The 16,268-nt window shown below is 37.1% G+C and overlaps 1 protein-coding gene across 1 annotated transcript; it reads right to left on the bottom strand.

The window, feature by feature from the left end:
- Positions 1-1,379: 1,379 nt before the first annotated feature.
- Positions 1,380-9,955, bottom strand: isy1 (ISY1 spliceosome associated protein). Its single transcript, XM_088917714.1, has 11 exons — positions 9,876-9,955; positions 9,119-9,141; positions 8,719-8,770; positions 8,180-8,245; positions 7,759-7,801; positions 7,562-7,674; positions 6,747-6,864; positions 6,423-6,545; positions 3,515-3,633; positions 2,803-2,892; positions 1,380-1,913 (listed from the first exon to the last, which is right to left on the bottom strand). Exons 1-11 carry the CDS (start codon positions 9,876-9,878, stop codon positions 1,806-1,808), a joined length of 858 nt encoding a protein of 285 aa, XP_088773840.1. The 5' UTR covers positions 9,879-9,955; the 3' UTR covers positions 1,380-1,805.
- Positions 9,956-16,268: the final 6,313 nt, after the last annotated feature.

The raw sequence follows: 16,268 nt of genomic DNA, 5'->3' as shown, positions 1-16,268 counted from the left end.
CTGAAGCCAATATGTCTTTTGACCATGAGAGGAAACTGGAGCACCCCCAGGAAACCCACGTGTACACAGGGAGAACGCACAAACCCTACGCTGATAGTAACCCTGCTTGTAGGTTTTTGAAAGAAGCGCTGAGAAAATGGATGGATAACTTGAAGGACAAATGGGAAGAAATGCTTTCTCACATTACAGTAGGATGGTTAGCTTACACACAGACTTTTCTTTCAAGGTTAAGTACCTTCATGGACTCATTGCCATGTTCCCAACAGAATCCAAAAAGAGGGAGGACAAGGGTCTAACCATCCCCCTCTCTTCTATGCCAGAGGTTGTATTCACCCTTGTCAGAATGAGATTTAAGAATTTTGACTTTACCAATTCAATCATATTTACCGGTTTTGGTTAGTGAAGCCTCAATTTGAACAGAACAAGCACATAGAAGGCTATAATAATCAGAATGTCACTATTGCTATGTTTAATTGTTCTAATCTAAATGCCTTTTAGATCATTTGAGATGTGAGATAGTTGATTAAACACACTACTAAACTGAGTAAATGTGATGATTTAATGGGCCAAACTGAAAAGCAAATAGTCTCCTAGAGTGCATTATAACACTGCTTGGGCAGCGTTTCTTTAACTGTTATTTCCCTGTCAAATCTCAGGATGAGAGTATTTATCTTAAATGACAGTGCCGAGAATCAGTGTCACAATAAAATTTTAATGATTTTAATACTTTAACATAGGATACCAGAATATTAAGGAGGACTATCTGCACAATCACGTGATCTTCGAAGAAAGTGCTGATCAAAGAAGCATTTTTATCTGTTGCTTAAAGTAAATCGGATTTTGGCTCGATTCTTAAAGCGTGACAGTGTTTTAAGGCAGGCTTTGAGTGATCACAAGAAACAACCCGCTTTCTATCAGTGTAGATCGTTCTTAAATTGAACACAGCACGGCCATTCACAGAGGCTTCGCCCTTAGTCTGCCGGCAAAATGCAGGCAAAGAACTCTTAAAAGTATTTTTCAGAACATTTGCAGGGAATGTCAATTCCCTGTGAGATGTCAATATCAACACTCTTCTGTTATTCTAATAAAGAAAACTAATTTAAATTCCTAATCAGAAAAATGTTACAACTCGTATCTTTTAATGAATCAGTTTCTGTTAAGAAGTCATTTTAAATGGGCAGAACTAAAACAAAATACAATGAATGGGAGTTCAGTGTGACTTAACAGATCTTATCTTTACTTCCATTGTGTTACTGCTGGCTGGTTATTAAAGTACACATATGCCTACAGAAGCAGATATTCCATGTTGGTAGCTAATTTGCCCATTATAACTGGGGAAAAAGTACTGATATTCCAAGAAGCAGTTAGGACACATTAAATTGATTAATAACACATATATTTGTCAATATTCAGTAATCAACATTCAAAACAGAGACACTTGCACATTTTTTACAAAATAAAGTTTACTAATGTTTTTCAAAAATTAGGTTTGGGAAAAACAATTAAAAAAAGTTATTTACAGTGTATTTTGTTCAATGTTTAACATCACAATATTATCAACAGTGATGTCTGTGCCTTAACAACAAACAATTTTATGGGCAGTTAGGTCAATATATATATAAAGACATTTTCTGCTGTTACGCATCAAATAGAAACATACTGAAACTACTTCCCCTTGTGGGAAATAAAAAACAAGTAACACTTGCTCAGTTCTTGAAATGTCTGCTTTAGATCTAATGAATATATTGATACAAGGAAGATTTGCAAAGGTTAATTTGTTTATCCCTTATATTTTGTAGCTCATGCTATAGTCCTAGAAGTGTTCTGGCCTCTTCGCTTTGTGCCATCAAAGCTTCACTGGCATATTTCTGCAACAGTTCCATCTTCTTCCTCCTTACCAAGGCTTCTTCAATCTAAAGAAAAAAAACTAGGCTGAAGTTTCGTTTTTCATACACTCAGGTCCATATCTTTACCACTTTCAGAAAGCACAAACAGAAGTATTCCAGATGACACCTTATGGTTAAATCCTTCAAAGGTTGCCATATTATCCAGAAATATGATTGCTTGGCCTCCCTCCCTGCAAGCCCACAGTGCAAAAGAACAGCAAATGTTTCTGTTGGAGGATTGATGCATTTTTTTATTTGTAACCCTTCTAGTCCAAAGACATTCACCTAGCTAGTTACTGCTGCCATGAAGTGCAGGACAAATCTGGCTGACTTCAAACCTGTCTTACATTGGTGGCACATGGGGAAATTGTGCATCTCACCCTGGGAGTTTCTGGTAAGAGTTATTCAATGACCAAGCTCTAGATTGAGCATGCAATGGCTGGGTTACTTAGTACAACCCCTGCTGGTTGAGATGTTGCTTGGTTTCACTACCTCATAAATGCATCCTGGTTATAGGAGCTGTGGAGTCTTAAGTGCAAACTTAATTCAGTAAACTCCTTAGACATTCCTTAATCAAATTGTCCGAATTTGAGCTCTTTACTGTACCCCGTGCTCTCTGAGGGGTACGAAGGGTATTTATGCCCTCATGACAAGGACCATATTTATGGTCTTTATAATGTGCTCATCTTATTATAAAGAGCACGCCTTTATAATGCAAGACTTTAGCACAAAACGTTCAAGATTTCAAGATTGTACTAATCTATAAGAAATATTTTAAAGATCTTGTGTGCTGTAATGATTCCCAAAAGCATATAAAAATGGCATTTATCACATCTTAATATTAATTTTCCCCAATCTCTGGACATAATGTTGCACAGATTTATGCAGCAATTAAACCAAATGGGTACGGACTTACCTCTTTCTGTGAGGGCACTGGAACATGGGCTATAAATGTCTGTGATCCTTCCTCTCCTTCCAGTTGCTCTCCCATTTCTTCATCAGAGTGCTTATTAATATACAACAAGACATCTCCATGAGTATCAAATGTAGAACCATCACAACACTAAAGATAATATAGCATTCCTCGTTTCAGACACCTGCTCTGTCTAATACTATAGGAGGTACAGACTATTTACATTAGTTTTCAGCTTGTTCCTCCAGTGCTAAATACAAAAATATTAGTGGTTAGAATTACTTATCTTACACTAAATTATGTTATTTTTCCCTAAACATCTTTTAAGTACTACCATGGTGTTAACCATTTGTTTTGTCTGTTATTTCGAGCATTCCCTCACAGGACAGGTGATCATTTTTATAAATCAAGTTCTTTGAATTGTTCTTGGCATATGAAATCTACCTTACATGCAATTCAGTACTGTATTTTCAAAAGGGTACAATTAAATACTGCAGTAATGCAGTACAGCAGAAATGCAGGACAGTAATACTAGTAATACCCAAAGAAAGGATAACATGCCAGGTTTTCAATTTGCCTTTCCTACAGTATATACACAAGCCACTCAGTGGCTAATACAGTACTATTGGGTGATAAAACACTATACTTAGATGAGAGCCTTTATCATTACTTGTTGTTCACTGTTCTATTTGCGCTTCACTGGCTGTGCGGTTACCTCCTCATCCTGAACAGCGTAAATATATTCCTCCTCCTCTTCTTCCTTTTCTCCCACTCCTCCTCCAGCCAGACGTGCCTCTCTTTCTGCTTTCCATTTCTCAACTGCCTCTGTTATGACTGTAAATGCACACATAATGAACACACAAAGCCCAAGTAAACTCACAAACACAACTACCACGCCAACGTAGCTGAACATTAATGCCAAAGAACAGTCTAAAGGATTATAGCGCTACTTACAAAGACAAAAGGGTAAGGCTTTACTTGAATAAGGCAAAAAAAGAACACCATAGTAACTGCTTAATAAATATGACAAAACACAACATGCATACAGATCTCAAGGTTTTTATCTATACTGAAATAAAATGTCTTATGACCATAACAGAACCAGAGTAACTAGGTTGTATCTGCAGAAATTCATTGTCAGCTCTCAAGTTCTAATGGTGTCCATCATCATTTTCACCTTAATTCTATCTGGAGTTCTGCTCTTAGCTTTTAGCTGAAACTATGTCTTGTTATGAACGTGTGGAATAAGTGCATGCCCACTGTGTCATTTGCACAAGTGGTTGTTAATCATGGTTACTCATGTTATTATAATGTTGTGTAGTGTTCATGAATGAGTAGTGGCATCTCTTTTTGCCTCATTAAAGTAAAGCATTACCAAACAAAGATACCGTTAATAATCCAAAAGCAAACATATTCTAGTAAAATGCTAAGCCGTCTCACGGATAAATTAAACATTTTACATTAATTCATTGACTCTTTGAGGCCTTATTTCTTCTTGTTTTCAAGGAGGGATTTATTCCATTTTATTCTATTCTATTTTAGAATACAAGTACACATCAGCACTGAATGAAAGTAATCTCTTATTTTTGAGTATATTTTAAAATGCTCCCATTATTATCTTGGAGGATGCACTGCTGTCCATATGACTGTAATCATTAGCACAAGACACTCATTTGAAAAGTAATTAATAGATCTGATCTTATTAGAAGCATGAAGAAAACCATTCATCTTTGCTTGTTCAGCTAACTTTGTGATTACTTCCAGCAAGCCCATGATTGAAAACGTACATTTAAACAGTCATGCAGTAGTCAGTTCAATCAGCGTGCGAGGGATATCATATGATGTACATTACCTTTACTTCGCTGCTTGTGAACGAGCGGCAAATATTGAAACAAATAAGAAACGTGCTGCCTCCCAGACACTCCAATAATAGTGAAGAGAAGCGAATACTAGATACATTATAAGCATATATGCTGATGAAAAGGCTTTTAAGAGACTAAAAAACTATACTCTGTTCTGGAGAAGTAACTCTTGAAAACCTTCATCACGTGTGTACATTTACATGAAAAATTAAATTCTTAGAATCCGTCCCTTGTGTTGGGAGCAAAAGCAACATGATAGTCTTTCCAGGTATCCAGTTCAGAGGGAACTGTGCAGCTGAGGTTATCTTGCTAAATCTCCAAGATCTTAAGTCCTATCAAAGTCCTTTGAGAGCCAACTACCTCATTACAATCATCTTTTGTCCATTATATACACTCGGCCAATTTGGTGTCACCAAGTTATAAGCTCACAACTGCAATTCCTGGGCTGTACAAGGAGGGTCTGTGCTCCTGTCACAACATCATGCTGTAAGTTCAACTGTGTTTTGCTGGAGGAGCTACACATCTCTCAGTGATATCCCTGCAAGCTTGTAGACACCCATCAGGCACAGCTGCAGGGGTGGCTGTTTTGTCAGATGCTGTGTGGAGTCTGGCTAACACCAGTGACATTTTCAGAATTGTTATGATTGCTGCGGTGATGCAAGAAATGAAAAAATAACCCCAGGATGGGACACTTAAACCCAGGGACAGCAGGTTTATTCCCAGTAATGCTGGTACTCATTTAACTGGTTGAACTTGAACAATTGAGAAAAAATACCTTGATAAAAGACACAAAGGCCAGTGGAGAAGGGTTAAATCATAATAACCTACTCCTTCCTGCAGATTTAATAATAATACCTGACATTTATATAGAGATTTTCATTCCAGGGGAAAACTCTTGACATGTACTGTACATACAGGAGGAAGAGCCCTTCATCCAGTGCCCACATGTGGCACACACATGAGGTTGGCACATAAAGCCTACCAGAAATTGATGATCAGCTGATCAGGAATTGAATTGTTGATCAGGCCACCAACTGAATTAAGAGGGAACTTCAGGAAGACCAGATTGTGCAAGATCAGAGTGGAACTTCCCCTGGACAGTCGGGTTAACACCCCTAACTCTTCCAAAAAACTGCTTTTGCATCTCTAATGACTAAGTGGCCAGGACGTACATTTTAACATTTCATTCAAAGATCAACGTTTTCTACAGCACAGCATCCTTGCTCACCACAACGAGGAACAGCTTTGGAAATTTTGGCCTTTCTTGTACTGTAAATGCGAACTCTTGGCGATTCCAGCTGTCAGTGCAGCTGTGTGAGTAACATGCATCTTATTTTCAGGGAATGAAACTCTCGTGTGAAGATGTCAACAGAACACGAGCTCTAGTCCGTGACTGAGGCGGTTAATGTTTTCCAGCAAGTGATAATTGGAGAAACCTATTAATCATAAATAACTGTGGCTCACCAAAAATACTGTTGATTAGGCACCTTTGGTAATGTTCTGTCATTTGATGTGAATGACTACAGCCTATGGAATTTGACTCTGAGCAAAAACTTGAAAAGGTTTCATGCTGTATTTCATTCCAGCTACACCTCTTTATATCACCTGCTTCTGTTACCTTCTCTTCCCATATACTGCTAAATATCAGAGTAGCTCCCAGTGGGAGAATTTTACAATGCTGTGACAAAGGATGTCACACTAAAAAGCAACTGAAGGCTAATGAAGAACTACCTTTATTGGCATTTTGTGACACATCATTACCTTGTTTTTCATATTCCTGCTCTAAAGGCACCAAAACACCATCGTCTTCATCCCTGTAACCATAGTATTCTGCATCAACATCCTTCATCAGCTCAGCCCGAGTCTTTCTTGGGGGTGGAACAGCTGAAAAGAAAACAAGAATAAAAAAAAAATCATTATAGGTTAAACACCTATGTTTACAACTGGAGACAATATCCAACTCTATCAACACCCTGCTTTATTAAGTTTACCAGGTTACGGTTAAGTGCTGTTGCTGCTGATTAAATAGAATAAATACAACCCTGAAGGATACGAACAGCTGCTCAGGTTCTTTCAGTGACTTACGCTCTTTCTCAAACAGCTCTCTGACTCCAGGCAGGTCTTTGGCAGCTCCAAAGTATTTATACCCTCGGTTTCCAGGCACTTCTTTACCTTCATGGTCTAACATCTTTGGCCCAACTCTCTGTAAAAAGATATCACCACATTAAGAGCTTATTAATATTAATATTACGGCAACAAAGGGCCAATCTCCCATTCAAAAAAATTCACACAACAACTTTATCTTGCATGCAGTCGAAATAAATTTGGCTGAACAAATTACATTTGCAATGCTTTGCTGGTTATTAGTTTTTGAAGTGGTAAAAATAAAAGCTTGACATCAACAGTAGTTCAAGTAGGTAGCTATGTCGGCATGCGTAGGCTGCAAAGGAACAGGTAAAGGTTTATTCCATGCTGAAAAGAGAAGAGACACAAGGTTTCGGCTGTGGAGCCTTCTTCAGCTGTGGACCTGAAGACACCCGAAGAAGAGTCCACAGCTGAAATGTTGCGTCTCTTTTCTTTCCATAAACAGTAGACAGCTGTACTAAAAGTTCAAGGGATACAAACAATGTCCAACAAGCAACGCATTTGTATTACACAAAGTGATGATTTAAGATCTTAAATTGGCATTAAACTTCATCAACATGGACTCAGCAGTCAGAACCCTCTGATAAAAATAGCAAAAACTGTACAGTGATGACACTTCTTATCAAGAATCCTTTGTGAACCAATGTGTGATGGGTTCTGAAACTGACAAACCACTCTTCACCAAAATATTAATCCTTGTATATAATCATTCTTTTGCAAAAAAAAGAATGCAATTTCTATCAGTAAAATCTTACCCCATAATCAGGACCACCCAGCTCTTTAATCCGAACCTCCCAGTGTCCTTTCTCTCGAAGAAGCTTGTTGATTTCATCATTAAGGTCCCGGATCTTAAATTCACCTAAGCCAGCTGAAATGTTCAAGAAACAATTAAATAATATGATAATACTAAAACAGCAAATTACCACACTCTTAACTGGGGAAAAAAACTCACCATTTTGAATCTGAGCAACTTTCTTGGAAATTTCGCTGATGATCTAAAAAAGGTAATAAATGCAAATCACATTATCATCATCCAACAAGACAAGGTTTGATTTTGGTTTGGTGTTTTTTTTCCAATCTGCACAAATTTACTAATCCATAGTACCCTCTGGTGGTCAAAAAACTGAATAGCACATAAATCTTGCAGCAGTGATCCTCAGGCAAGATTCTAGTTTTTACGTTTTATGTTAACCACTTAATTGCCACATTTTAGTCAACCTCTAAAACAGGTCATTATTAAAAAAGGTCTATAAAATCGAATGTACTGCAGCAGTTGAGGACTGGAGCTGAGGCTATCTATTTAAAAAGAAAATCTAGACACACATCAGGACATTACTGGTGTTAAAAAGTCTTGTAATGCAGTGATTTCTTACCTGTCTTCTCCACTTTTCTGCTTTTGGTAACTCATTACACTCCGATGCAAGAAAAGGTCTTCTTTCCTGTAATGATGAAGCTGTTAGAAAAAAATGTACTGCTCCCACAGGAACTGTCCTCTGCTGCATGAAGCATAAGCTTCTAAACCTCTAGAACACCCTTTCATACACATGCCTTAATGTGGAAAATAAAAAACATGCCCAACACCACAAATACATAGAATTTAGAAATTGCAGTAAAACATAATTACGTAATTCTGAAAAATTAGTGTATTATTTGCAGAAAGCTATGTGTAATGTAGTTTGTTTCAGCCATCCATTATCAGAAAGCCATTTAGCCTGTTGAGGGAGTAATGCCACGAGCCTATCCCAGAATAAAAAGGCACAGCACAAGGCAGGACTGAGCACACTTCTCTGCTCTCGGCTCGGACAGAACGCCAGTCTGCTGCAAATCTTAATCCAGCATTTTAATTGAGATTTTAATTCAAGTTATGAACTTAACTCACGTTACTGAATGTTTCTAACATACTTTCACTCACCTTTACTTTTCCTTCCTCCATCTGGGCCTGGCGAAATCGAGCCAAGGCCGTCCTTCGCGACAAAAAAACTGAATGATTAGTAAGAATTTGACTGGACACATACATAGACGATGTACACAAAATCCCTGGAACAGAATGTGTCGCTTTTTGGAATATCCTGATGTGCCAATTACATTCAAGTACTGGAATGTGAAGAAGCACAGTCACAAAAAGTTATTTCTAACTGCTATTTGCACAGTAACAGGAAGAAAAAAAACAACTTATACACCAAGAAGGACAGAGCAAGCTGATCCACAGCCACTAATACACAGTTTTAGAAAATAATGTGATGGACAAATATATAAGCCAACAATAAAACAGACATTAACACAAGAGTAGAGCATAAAAAATAAACACTTACATGGCCTTCTCAGCATTTCTCGCCTATTGAAGGAAATAAAACGGAAATCAGCACATATATAACGAATAAAGGTTACTATTTGAACATTTCAGTTGTAAGAACTGATTTTCAACTTGAAGAGTCTAGATGTTCTGACTGATTTTGGGGGATTTGGTGCAGGTTAGCATAAATGTATCTGTGTTTCATCCTCCTCCTGTCACAAAGAGCACACACCATGTTCTCTACTGTAATCCACAATTTCAAGCTTCACCCTAATCCTTTCACTTTACACCTGAAGGTAGTCTAATTACAACTCATCTCTTTTTTAGTGTCAGTCTAGGTTTTTTCAAAAATTATGTAATGATGTAAACGACCATATGCAGATAGGATACAGAGAGTAATTACTATTTTAAATTGTTGATAAACAAGAGTGTAAAACCAATGATGATATATACATGGGAATTAACTCTTCACATTTGGATTAAAAATAAATTCCAATTAAAAAATAAAACGTCATTTTAGAAGTGACTAGGAAACGGTAAGACCGAAAGCATTTTAAATTCAATTAATTACGCAACGTGTGATTAGGTTAAAAATAATTCTGCTGAAGTTATACTACCTCCTCTCACAACACAACATTTGGACAGTGAAATTGGAAAGCGAACTAAAAACTATCAGGGCGACCTACAGGCTGTTCAATTCATTTATATAAACCGGATCTCTTGCATTATCAACAAACTCATATTAACAAGACAAATATGTTTTAATAATTACGTACCATGTTTGTCGTTCAATATGAACTAGGTTCTTCAGCAACGATATTTCCTGTTTCTTTCAGTCTCATTTACACACGCTGCAAGAAAACAGGAAGTGATTCTTCTCCAAGTGTCAAAGTTGAAAGGTGAAAGTGCCGGCGGTTAGCCAATCAGCTTTTAGAAAAATGTTAGGTAAATTCTTAAATGGTTGAACTTTCAAACCGATAATAATAAAAACGATCGAATAAATCACAAGAAATAATTTTGTTGTAAGTACTGTTTTATACATAATCGTTTAACAGCAAATTTGAAGAGCAGCAATCGGGTGACCTCCTAAACTGCAAATTTCCCTCTTTCATTCTTCGGGCAAATCGTTGCCTAGTTAAAGTTGCTATAAAATATGAAGTGAAACTAAACTAAAAATAATAATTTAAAAATTTGATTTAAGTTGGTATTAAAATGTTTAATTGTGAATTTAAACAGAAGCATGATGAATTTGTAGACTTGAGAGAACTGTAATGACATTGAATAAATAATTTTATGCTACGTCTTCTTTCTTCATTAATGTTTGGTGTGTAAATAGGGTAGAAACGCCAATGTTGTGTGCTGGTTGTAAATACGTGCATTCCTTACCGTGTGGTGCCTACATTTTTAAATTTGTAGGTATTAAGTAGGAATGCTACAGTAAAACAGAATATCGCGCAGCCATTGCATTGAGTTGTGAAGCAGTGGTGCTGTTTTTAATATTCATACATTGACATACAGCGGATTTTTGTAGGCCCTGTTTATTTGTAACTGATACACTGAAATTCTTTTAAAATAATTTGGAGTATTATGTGAAAATGGGAGCCATGGAAAATCTCCCTAAAGAGTTAATGTTTCTGATGTACTTCAGTATTGCATTCTGCTTTCATTTTCCTCCGTGTGCAGCATGAATATTGGTTTTAAAGTTGATATTTTAACAACAGGGAGTGTTGTCATTGTCTCTGGGAAACATGCCATTTCGCTATGAGAGATATCTATATAATTTAGAGGAAACAAAGTACATGCCTCTTTTCTAGAAGCAGAAATTTGAATCGATCGGACACTTAGCAAATAGTGACGTTCTTATGAAGAGCATAGAACTGATCATGGATATCTGACATCAAAATACTATCCTCCATAGTAATCCAAAAACTATAAAAAAACAAGTGAAAGTAGTTCCATAGAATTTTTAAATGTTTTAATCCATCCAGCAGATGCATGTATACAATGGAAGATGCACACGTACCCTATGGCACAGCTACTATAGAGTTAGGCCTTAATAGATTACTTTAAACCCACTGTTAAGACTTCCATTATGAACTTTGAAGGAGCATAAAACAGTCATTGTTTCTGTTTTGCTCCTAATTATTTTATTTATTATATGACATTCAAGTTATCAATACAGAATGTATTCCAAGTTTATCTGTCTTGAGGATTATGAAGACTCCCTTTTTCCATACCAGAGCCCTGAGCCTGGTACTAAGGTTTCACTGTAACCCACAGACGGGTGGATTCTGTCTCTGCTAGTGCTCCTTTTAGAATTTAGAAACTGACTCCAGTTGTTCTGACCTCTTGATGCTTAGTTGGTGAAATCATGTTGAGTTCATTAGAAAGCTAACGGTGTCGCCTTTGCATAGGGTTAGTATGTTTTTTACATTTAAATATTTAGGCACTTGTAAAAAAAAAAAGATGTGTATGTTTAGGAATAATGCTGATGTCTTCGAGTTTAGTATCAATAGAAGAAGAATGAGATTATAGTTCTTTCCCATTTGTAATTTGTTGATTAACAAAGCCATTGTATTCTTCGGAGTTCTGATACTGTTTAGTGCCTTCCTCCACAGGCTCTGTTGGAATGGCAGGACAGAAAGATGTGCCTTTATTTTATTATTAAGAAATTAAGCAATACAAAGTTTAATTTTAAGTCCCAAAGACTTTAAGACAAATGTTGCAATACACTTTTATTAAATATGATAAAAACGCTGTTTTGCCTCCTACCACCATAATACTACCCACAGACGTTTCTGAAACAGACAAACGGAATAAAATGTATGCAGTAGGTAATAATATTTTTTGGTATATTTTTACTGTTTTTCTGTTTATAGTTGTTCCAAGTGAAGTTTTATTACTAAACCTACATTTCCAGATACAGACAGACCTATTTGAACTTAAGCATTAAGGCAAAAGGGTAGCAGTCCTGTATTATTACATATTCAATACAGAAAACTAAATGTACTGCAATAGCTCATTTACAACCATAAGCCTTGATTGAATAATTAATTTATAAACGAATTCTGCCTGCTAGAGAAGGGGATTGAAATATTTTATTTCACGGGGGACTTTTAACTTGGGACAGAACTTGAAATTGTATCTCTGAAAACACAAAAATTCTGAAATTCCAGTGGCTGCTCTTATGGAATTCTCTGCTGACCTCAGCTGGCAAAGGAAAGCTGCTAAAAGGAAAGTAAAATACACATGACTCACGGCAGTTCTTTTTTCTTAATTGCTTCTGCCTTCATCCTTTATAAATTAGGAGTTAATGACACAGTGATGAAGAGTGTCGGCTGTGGCCCTACCAGTGCAGAATGCAGGCCTTTGTGTTTGCCAGTTCTGTATAGCTGTGGAATGACATCTCCATTGTCAGGGGTTGTGCAGCTTACCGATGATGTCTCAATATCTGCTGACAGCGCTGTTAGGAAGCACACTGAGGATTCTAATTCCAATTATTCAGCACAGAAACCTTATCCACCTCTCACACATAGCAACCAACAGCTCAGCAACAGCATGAATTGTCGTGTTTTAATTTGAAAATGTTTATGCATCCGATGCGTGGAATCAAATTTGAAAAAAAAAAAAGCCACAGCTACGTTTCGTAAGAAATGATTTTTTGAAGTGGGCTTCTTCATCTGCCCTGTTTTCGTGATGGCGAAAATTTGTCATTTTGTACAAAAATAGATCATCTTCAGCGAGTTTGCTGTTCATTTGTAACAGGTTTTCTGACCAATTTAGTAGTGTTATGTGAAGCACAATTTAAGACTCCTGCAACATATCACTCCTAATGTCCTGGCCCTGGAGAGGAAGGACAAAAGAAAGACATCTGTTTTTCTGCTTTTATTTATGCACATGACCTGTTGATACACTTCCATCATCAGTTAATCATCATTAAATGGGCACTTATCCTCCTCAGCCTTTGTGAATTGTGATCGTGGGGCAACTTCCCAATAAGGTAAGATGATTAAACAGAAGGTTGACTGACACTGTAAGGCAGAAGGGATGAATAATTGATTTACATTATACATTCATCCCTCTTCCTGCTTTTATACTCACTCTCTCCTCAAACTGAAAGTGATGAAGAGCCAGGAGCTACACGCTGCCTTGCCTACTTGATGATACCTCGCTGTCTGAATAACAGCAGAAAGTGTCGGCCCTCCAAAAACACCTCAGGATGCATCATGCAGATTTAATTAGGTAGCTCTGCAATACAGATCTGTTTGGAGCACCAAGTTTATTTCTGATGCACTTCAAGAGGGAAAAAATGTGCATGTTATATCTCACTGTGTAAATGCAGATGTTGCATTTCTGCTCTCATGTCAAAGTCATGAAACACAGCTATGTGACTAGATGCAAATACAGAAAATGATCCGTTTCCTCAGGGCAAAACAGAAGCCGACCTGTTAATGAGTAAAATGAAACTATTTACCCTCTTTATCTTGAAAAGTATATTGCAAAGTTCACAATGACCATATACCATATATTATCCTATTTTTCATATTAAAATATTATGTCCATATTAAAACATTTTAATTTTCTCGTGTTGCTTCATAGATACCATCTATGAATTGGCTTCGTTACTCTGCTCTCCTCCCCACTGATAGCTGATGTGTGGTGAGTATTCTGGGGCGCTATGGCTGCCGTCGCATCATCCAGGTGGGGCTGCACATTGGTGGTGGTGGAGGGGAGTCCCCATTACCTGTAAAGCGCTTTGAGTGGAGTGTCCAGAAAAAGCCGTATATAAGTGTAAGCAATTATTAATTATTATTATTATTATACCACTATTCCACCATCCAGGGCTATTTTTTTATTGAGTGCTGGTCTGTATTAAAGTGCAAAACTCAAATTAAAGGTCCGGTCTTATAATACTTATTTTTATTCTATCATTGTTATCATTACAACTATATCTTTTCTAATATACTGTATGTAAATATTCCAGGACCGCAAAAAATGACACCACAGAATTCTTCAGGAAAATATTTGCAATTTAACTGTTACCAATTTCTGCAACAAACAGTTGCTGCCAAATATTCCTTTTTCTATTTAGACACATTCTGATGACATTTTCCAGGATCTGTTATATGGAGATTTATAGAGACTGCTGCAGTTTCAAAGAGATTTTGTTTTCAGCACAGTGTGTTCTTGGGACCTTCCCTCATATTTCCATTAGTCGGCACCAGCAAAGAGGTTCAATGCCAAGTTAAGACATGAATCTGGGCGACTATATGGTACCTGTTTATGTTTGTGCTTTGAAAAATGCTGTTAAAAACAAAAATAAAGAAAATGATTACACGTCATGAAGGCTGAACATTATTAAATTAAGTTATTCACTGTAGTATAGCTTTTATTTACTCAGTAGGCATCTCGTCTCATGAAGAAAATCTCATTTGCAGAGTTGAATACCCCCATCATGTCATTTTTGGGCTCCTGTTCAGCTTGGCGCTTAACTTGCAGCAGTTTTGGATTAACTGTTCCGTGGTTTTGCGACACTGTCATCCATAGGGATTAGGTGGGAAAGCGAGTCCAATAAACTCACTTTGCTGGTGATATCAGCTGCACAGTGGGGTGCAGATTTAAAGTGCCACAGAGTAGATTACGACTACCTCCGAGGTGCTAACAGTTGCACTCCTAACTGATCGTTTGAGAGTATTCTACTGCTAGTACGACCATAAGAATCATCTGAGCAACAAGGAAAGTGAAGAAAAATAAGAACTTATTATTAGTATGTCATCGAGTGAAGAAAGACAGCATGGTAATGGAAGACTAGATTGCACTTGAAATGATACTTGTTTTCTGTGTTAATTCCCTTACTGATGTTGGCAAGTCCACTGAGTTTAAAAGAGGCCTTTGAAGTTCTGGTGAGGTGTTTGTTTGTAGTTTTGCCGTAACTGCCTACAGGTAAACACAAAGCCAATGCCTTGATCTTCCAGACCAAGTTGGAAAACCCAAGTCACTGTGTATAAGGTGGCTATAGGTATCTACCTTATAGGTAGAAAACAAAACTCATATTTAATCCTGGATGGCTGCAGTCTTATAGGTTTTATGGGTAATTTATAATATTCACTGAGTAAAAACCTGGAAAATGGAAATATACAATAGACCAGGGTAGCCATGGATGAAAACCAGATGAGACAGCATCCCCTCAGGAACTGGAGTGCATATCGGTAACATATTTCATGATGACCCCTAACATTATTAATAAAAACAGGTGAGCAGGTATTCATAGACTATTGAAATATTCATAGATTAAGGGGTTATGGTGGTTTTTTTTCTACAGAAATTCTAATTGCAAAAAAAAACAATGAATTGGGGAAGCATAAAAAATATTAGGAAAACACAGAAAAGACTGAGACAGCTATCTTTTGTAAAAGGTATTACAGGGTCTTTTATCCACTTTATTGAGATTAAGAGGTAGACTGTCAATAATATACACTCATATTCTAATTTAGTATACCAGTGTTTTTAAAAGTCACAGTTTTGGTTTGACCAGTAATCTTAGGTATTTCTATGTGCAGCAAGTAAATTATGCAAATGAACCAAATTTGTATTTGAATTAATGGCACTCTAAAATGAATATTTGTGATAAGCAAAATATGTTCTGATGTTTGCCAAAGATGGCACAATTGTGAAATTTTCCCTCGTGTGCAACATATGAACCTTTGTCAATGTTGCCACACTTAACAGTTGTCTCATGTCTCCCACACCTCACTTTTACTTAACTTTTACAAACTAATTACTTCACTTGGGGAAAAAAGTTCATTCTGTGATATCCTTTCTAGTTTTAACTGCTATCACAAGAGTGCACAAACCTTGGAGTTATTAGTATCATTTCTTGATCGTCTGTGAGGCTGATCAACAGTGTTACCGTTGGAAAGGCATTCTGCTGGACAAAGCTTTTTGTCTTGTGTCCTCCCAAGCTCTTTGTTGAGGGCTTGGACCTGCACCTTGACCTTGACCATCTCCCTGTTCTTCTGCTCCAGAGCTTTCCTGGACCCCTCGAGTTCTTCTCCCAGATTCACAAGCTGCTGCTGCTTGAACGTCCTCTCCTCCTCCAGGTGGAAAATCCTCTGTTTCAGGCACACTGCAATCCTGTTTGCCTCCTGCAGCTGTAATGAGCAAATAGT

This window comes from Atractosteus spatula, chromosome 5 (genome assembly GCF_055471065.1).
Source record: "Atractosteus spatula isolate fAtrSpa1 chromosome 5, fAtrSpa1.hap1, whole genome shotgun sequence".
Classification (NCBI taxonomy): Eukaryota; Metazoa; Chordata; class Actinopteri; order Semionotiformes; family Lepisosteidae; genus Atractosteus; species Atractosteus spatula.
Note: the sequence above shows the minus strand (reverse complement) of the source record. Positions and strands in the feature narration are given on the sequence as shown.

What these genes read in the sequence shown, in the direction of transcription:
- isy1 (XM_088917714.1), bottom strand. An exon ending in TGGGTGGTCCTGATTATGGG is followed by an intron (nt 6,865 to 7,561) that starts GTAAGATTTTAC and finishes ATCTTTTTACAG; the next exon opens with AGAGTTGGGCCAAAGATGTT. An exon ending in CAGTGCCCTCACAGAAAGAG is followed by an intron (nt 1,914 to 2,802) that starts GTAAGTCCGTAC and finishes TTTTTTCTTTAG; the next exon opens with ATTGAAGAAGCCTTGGTAAG.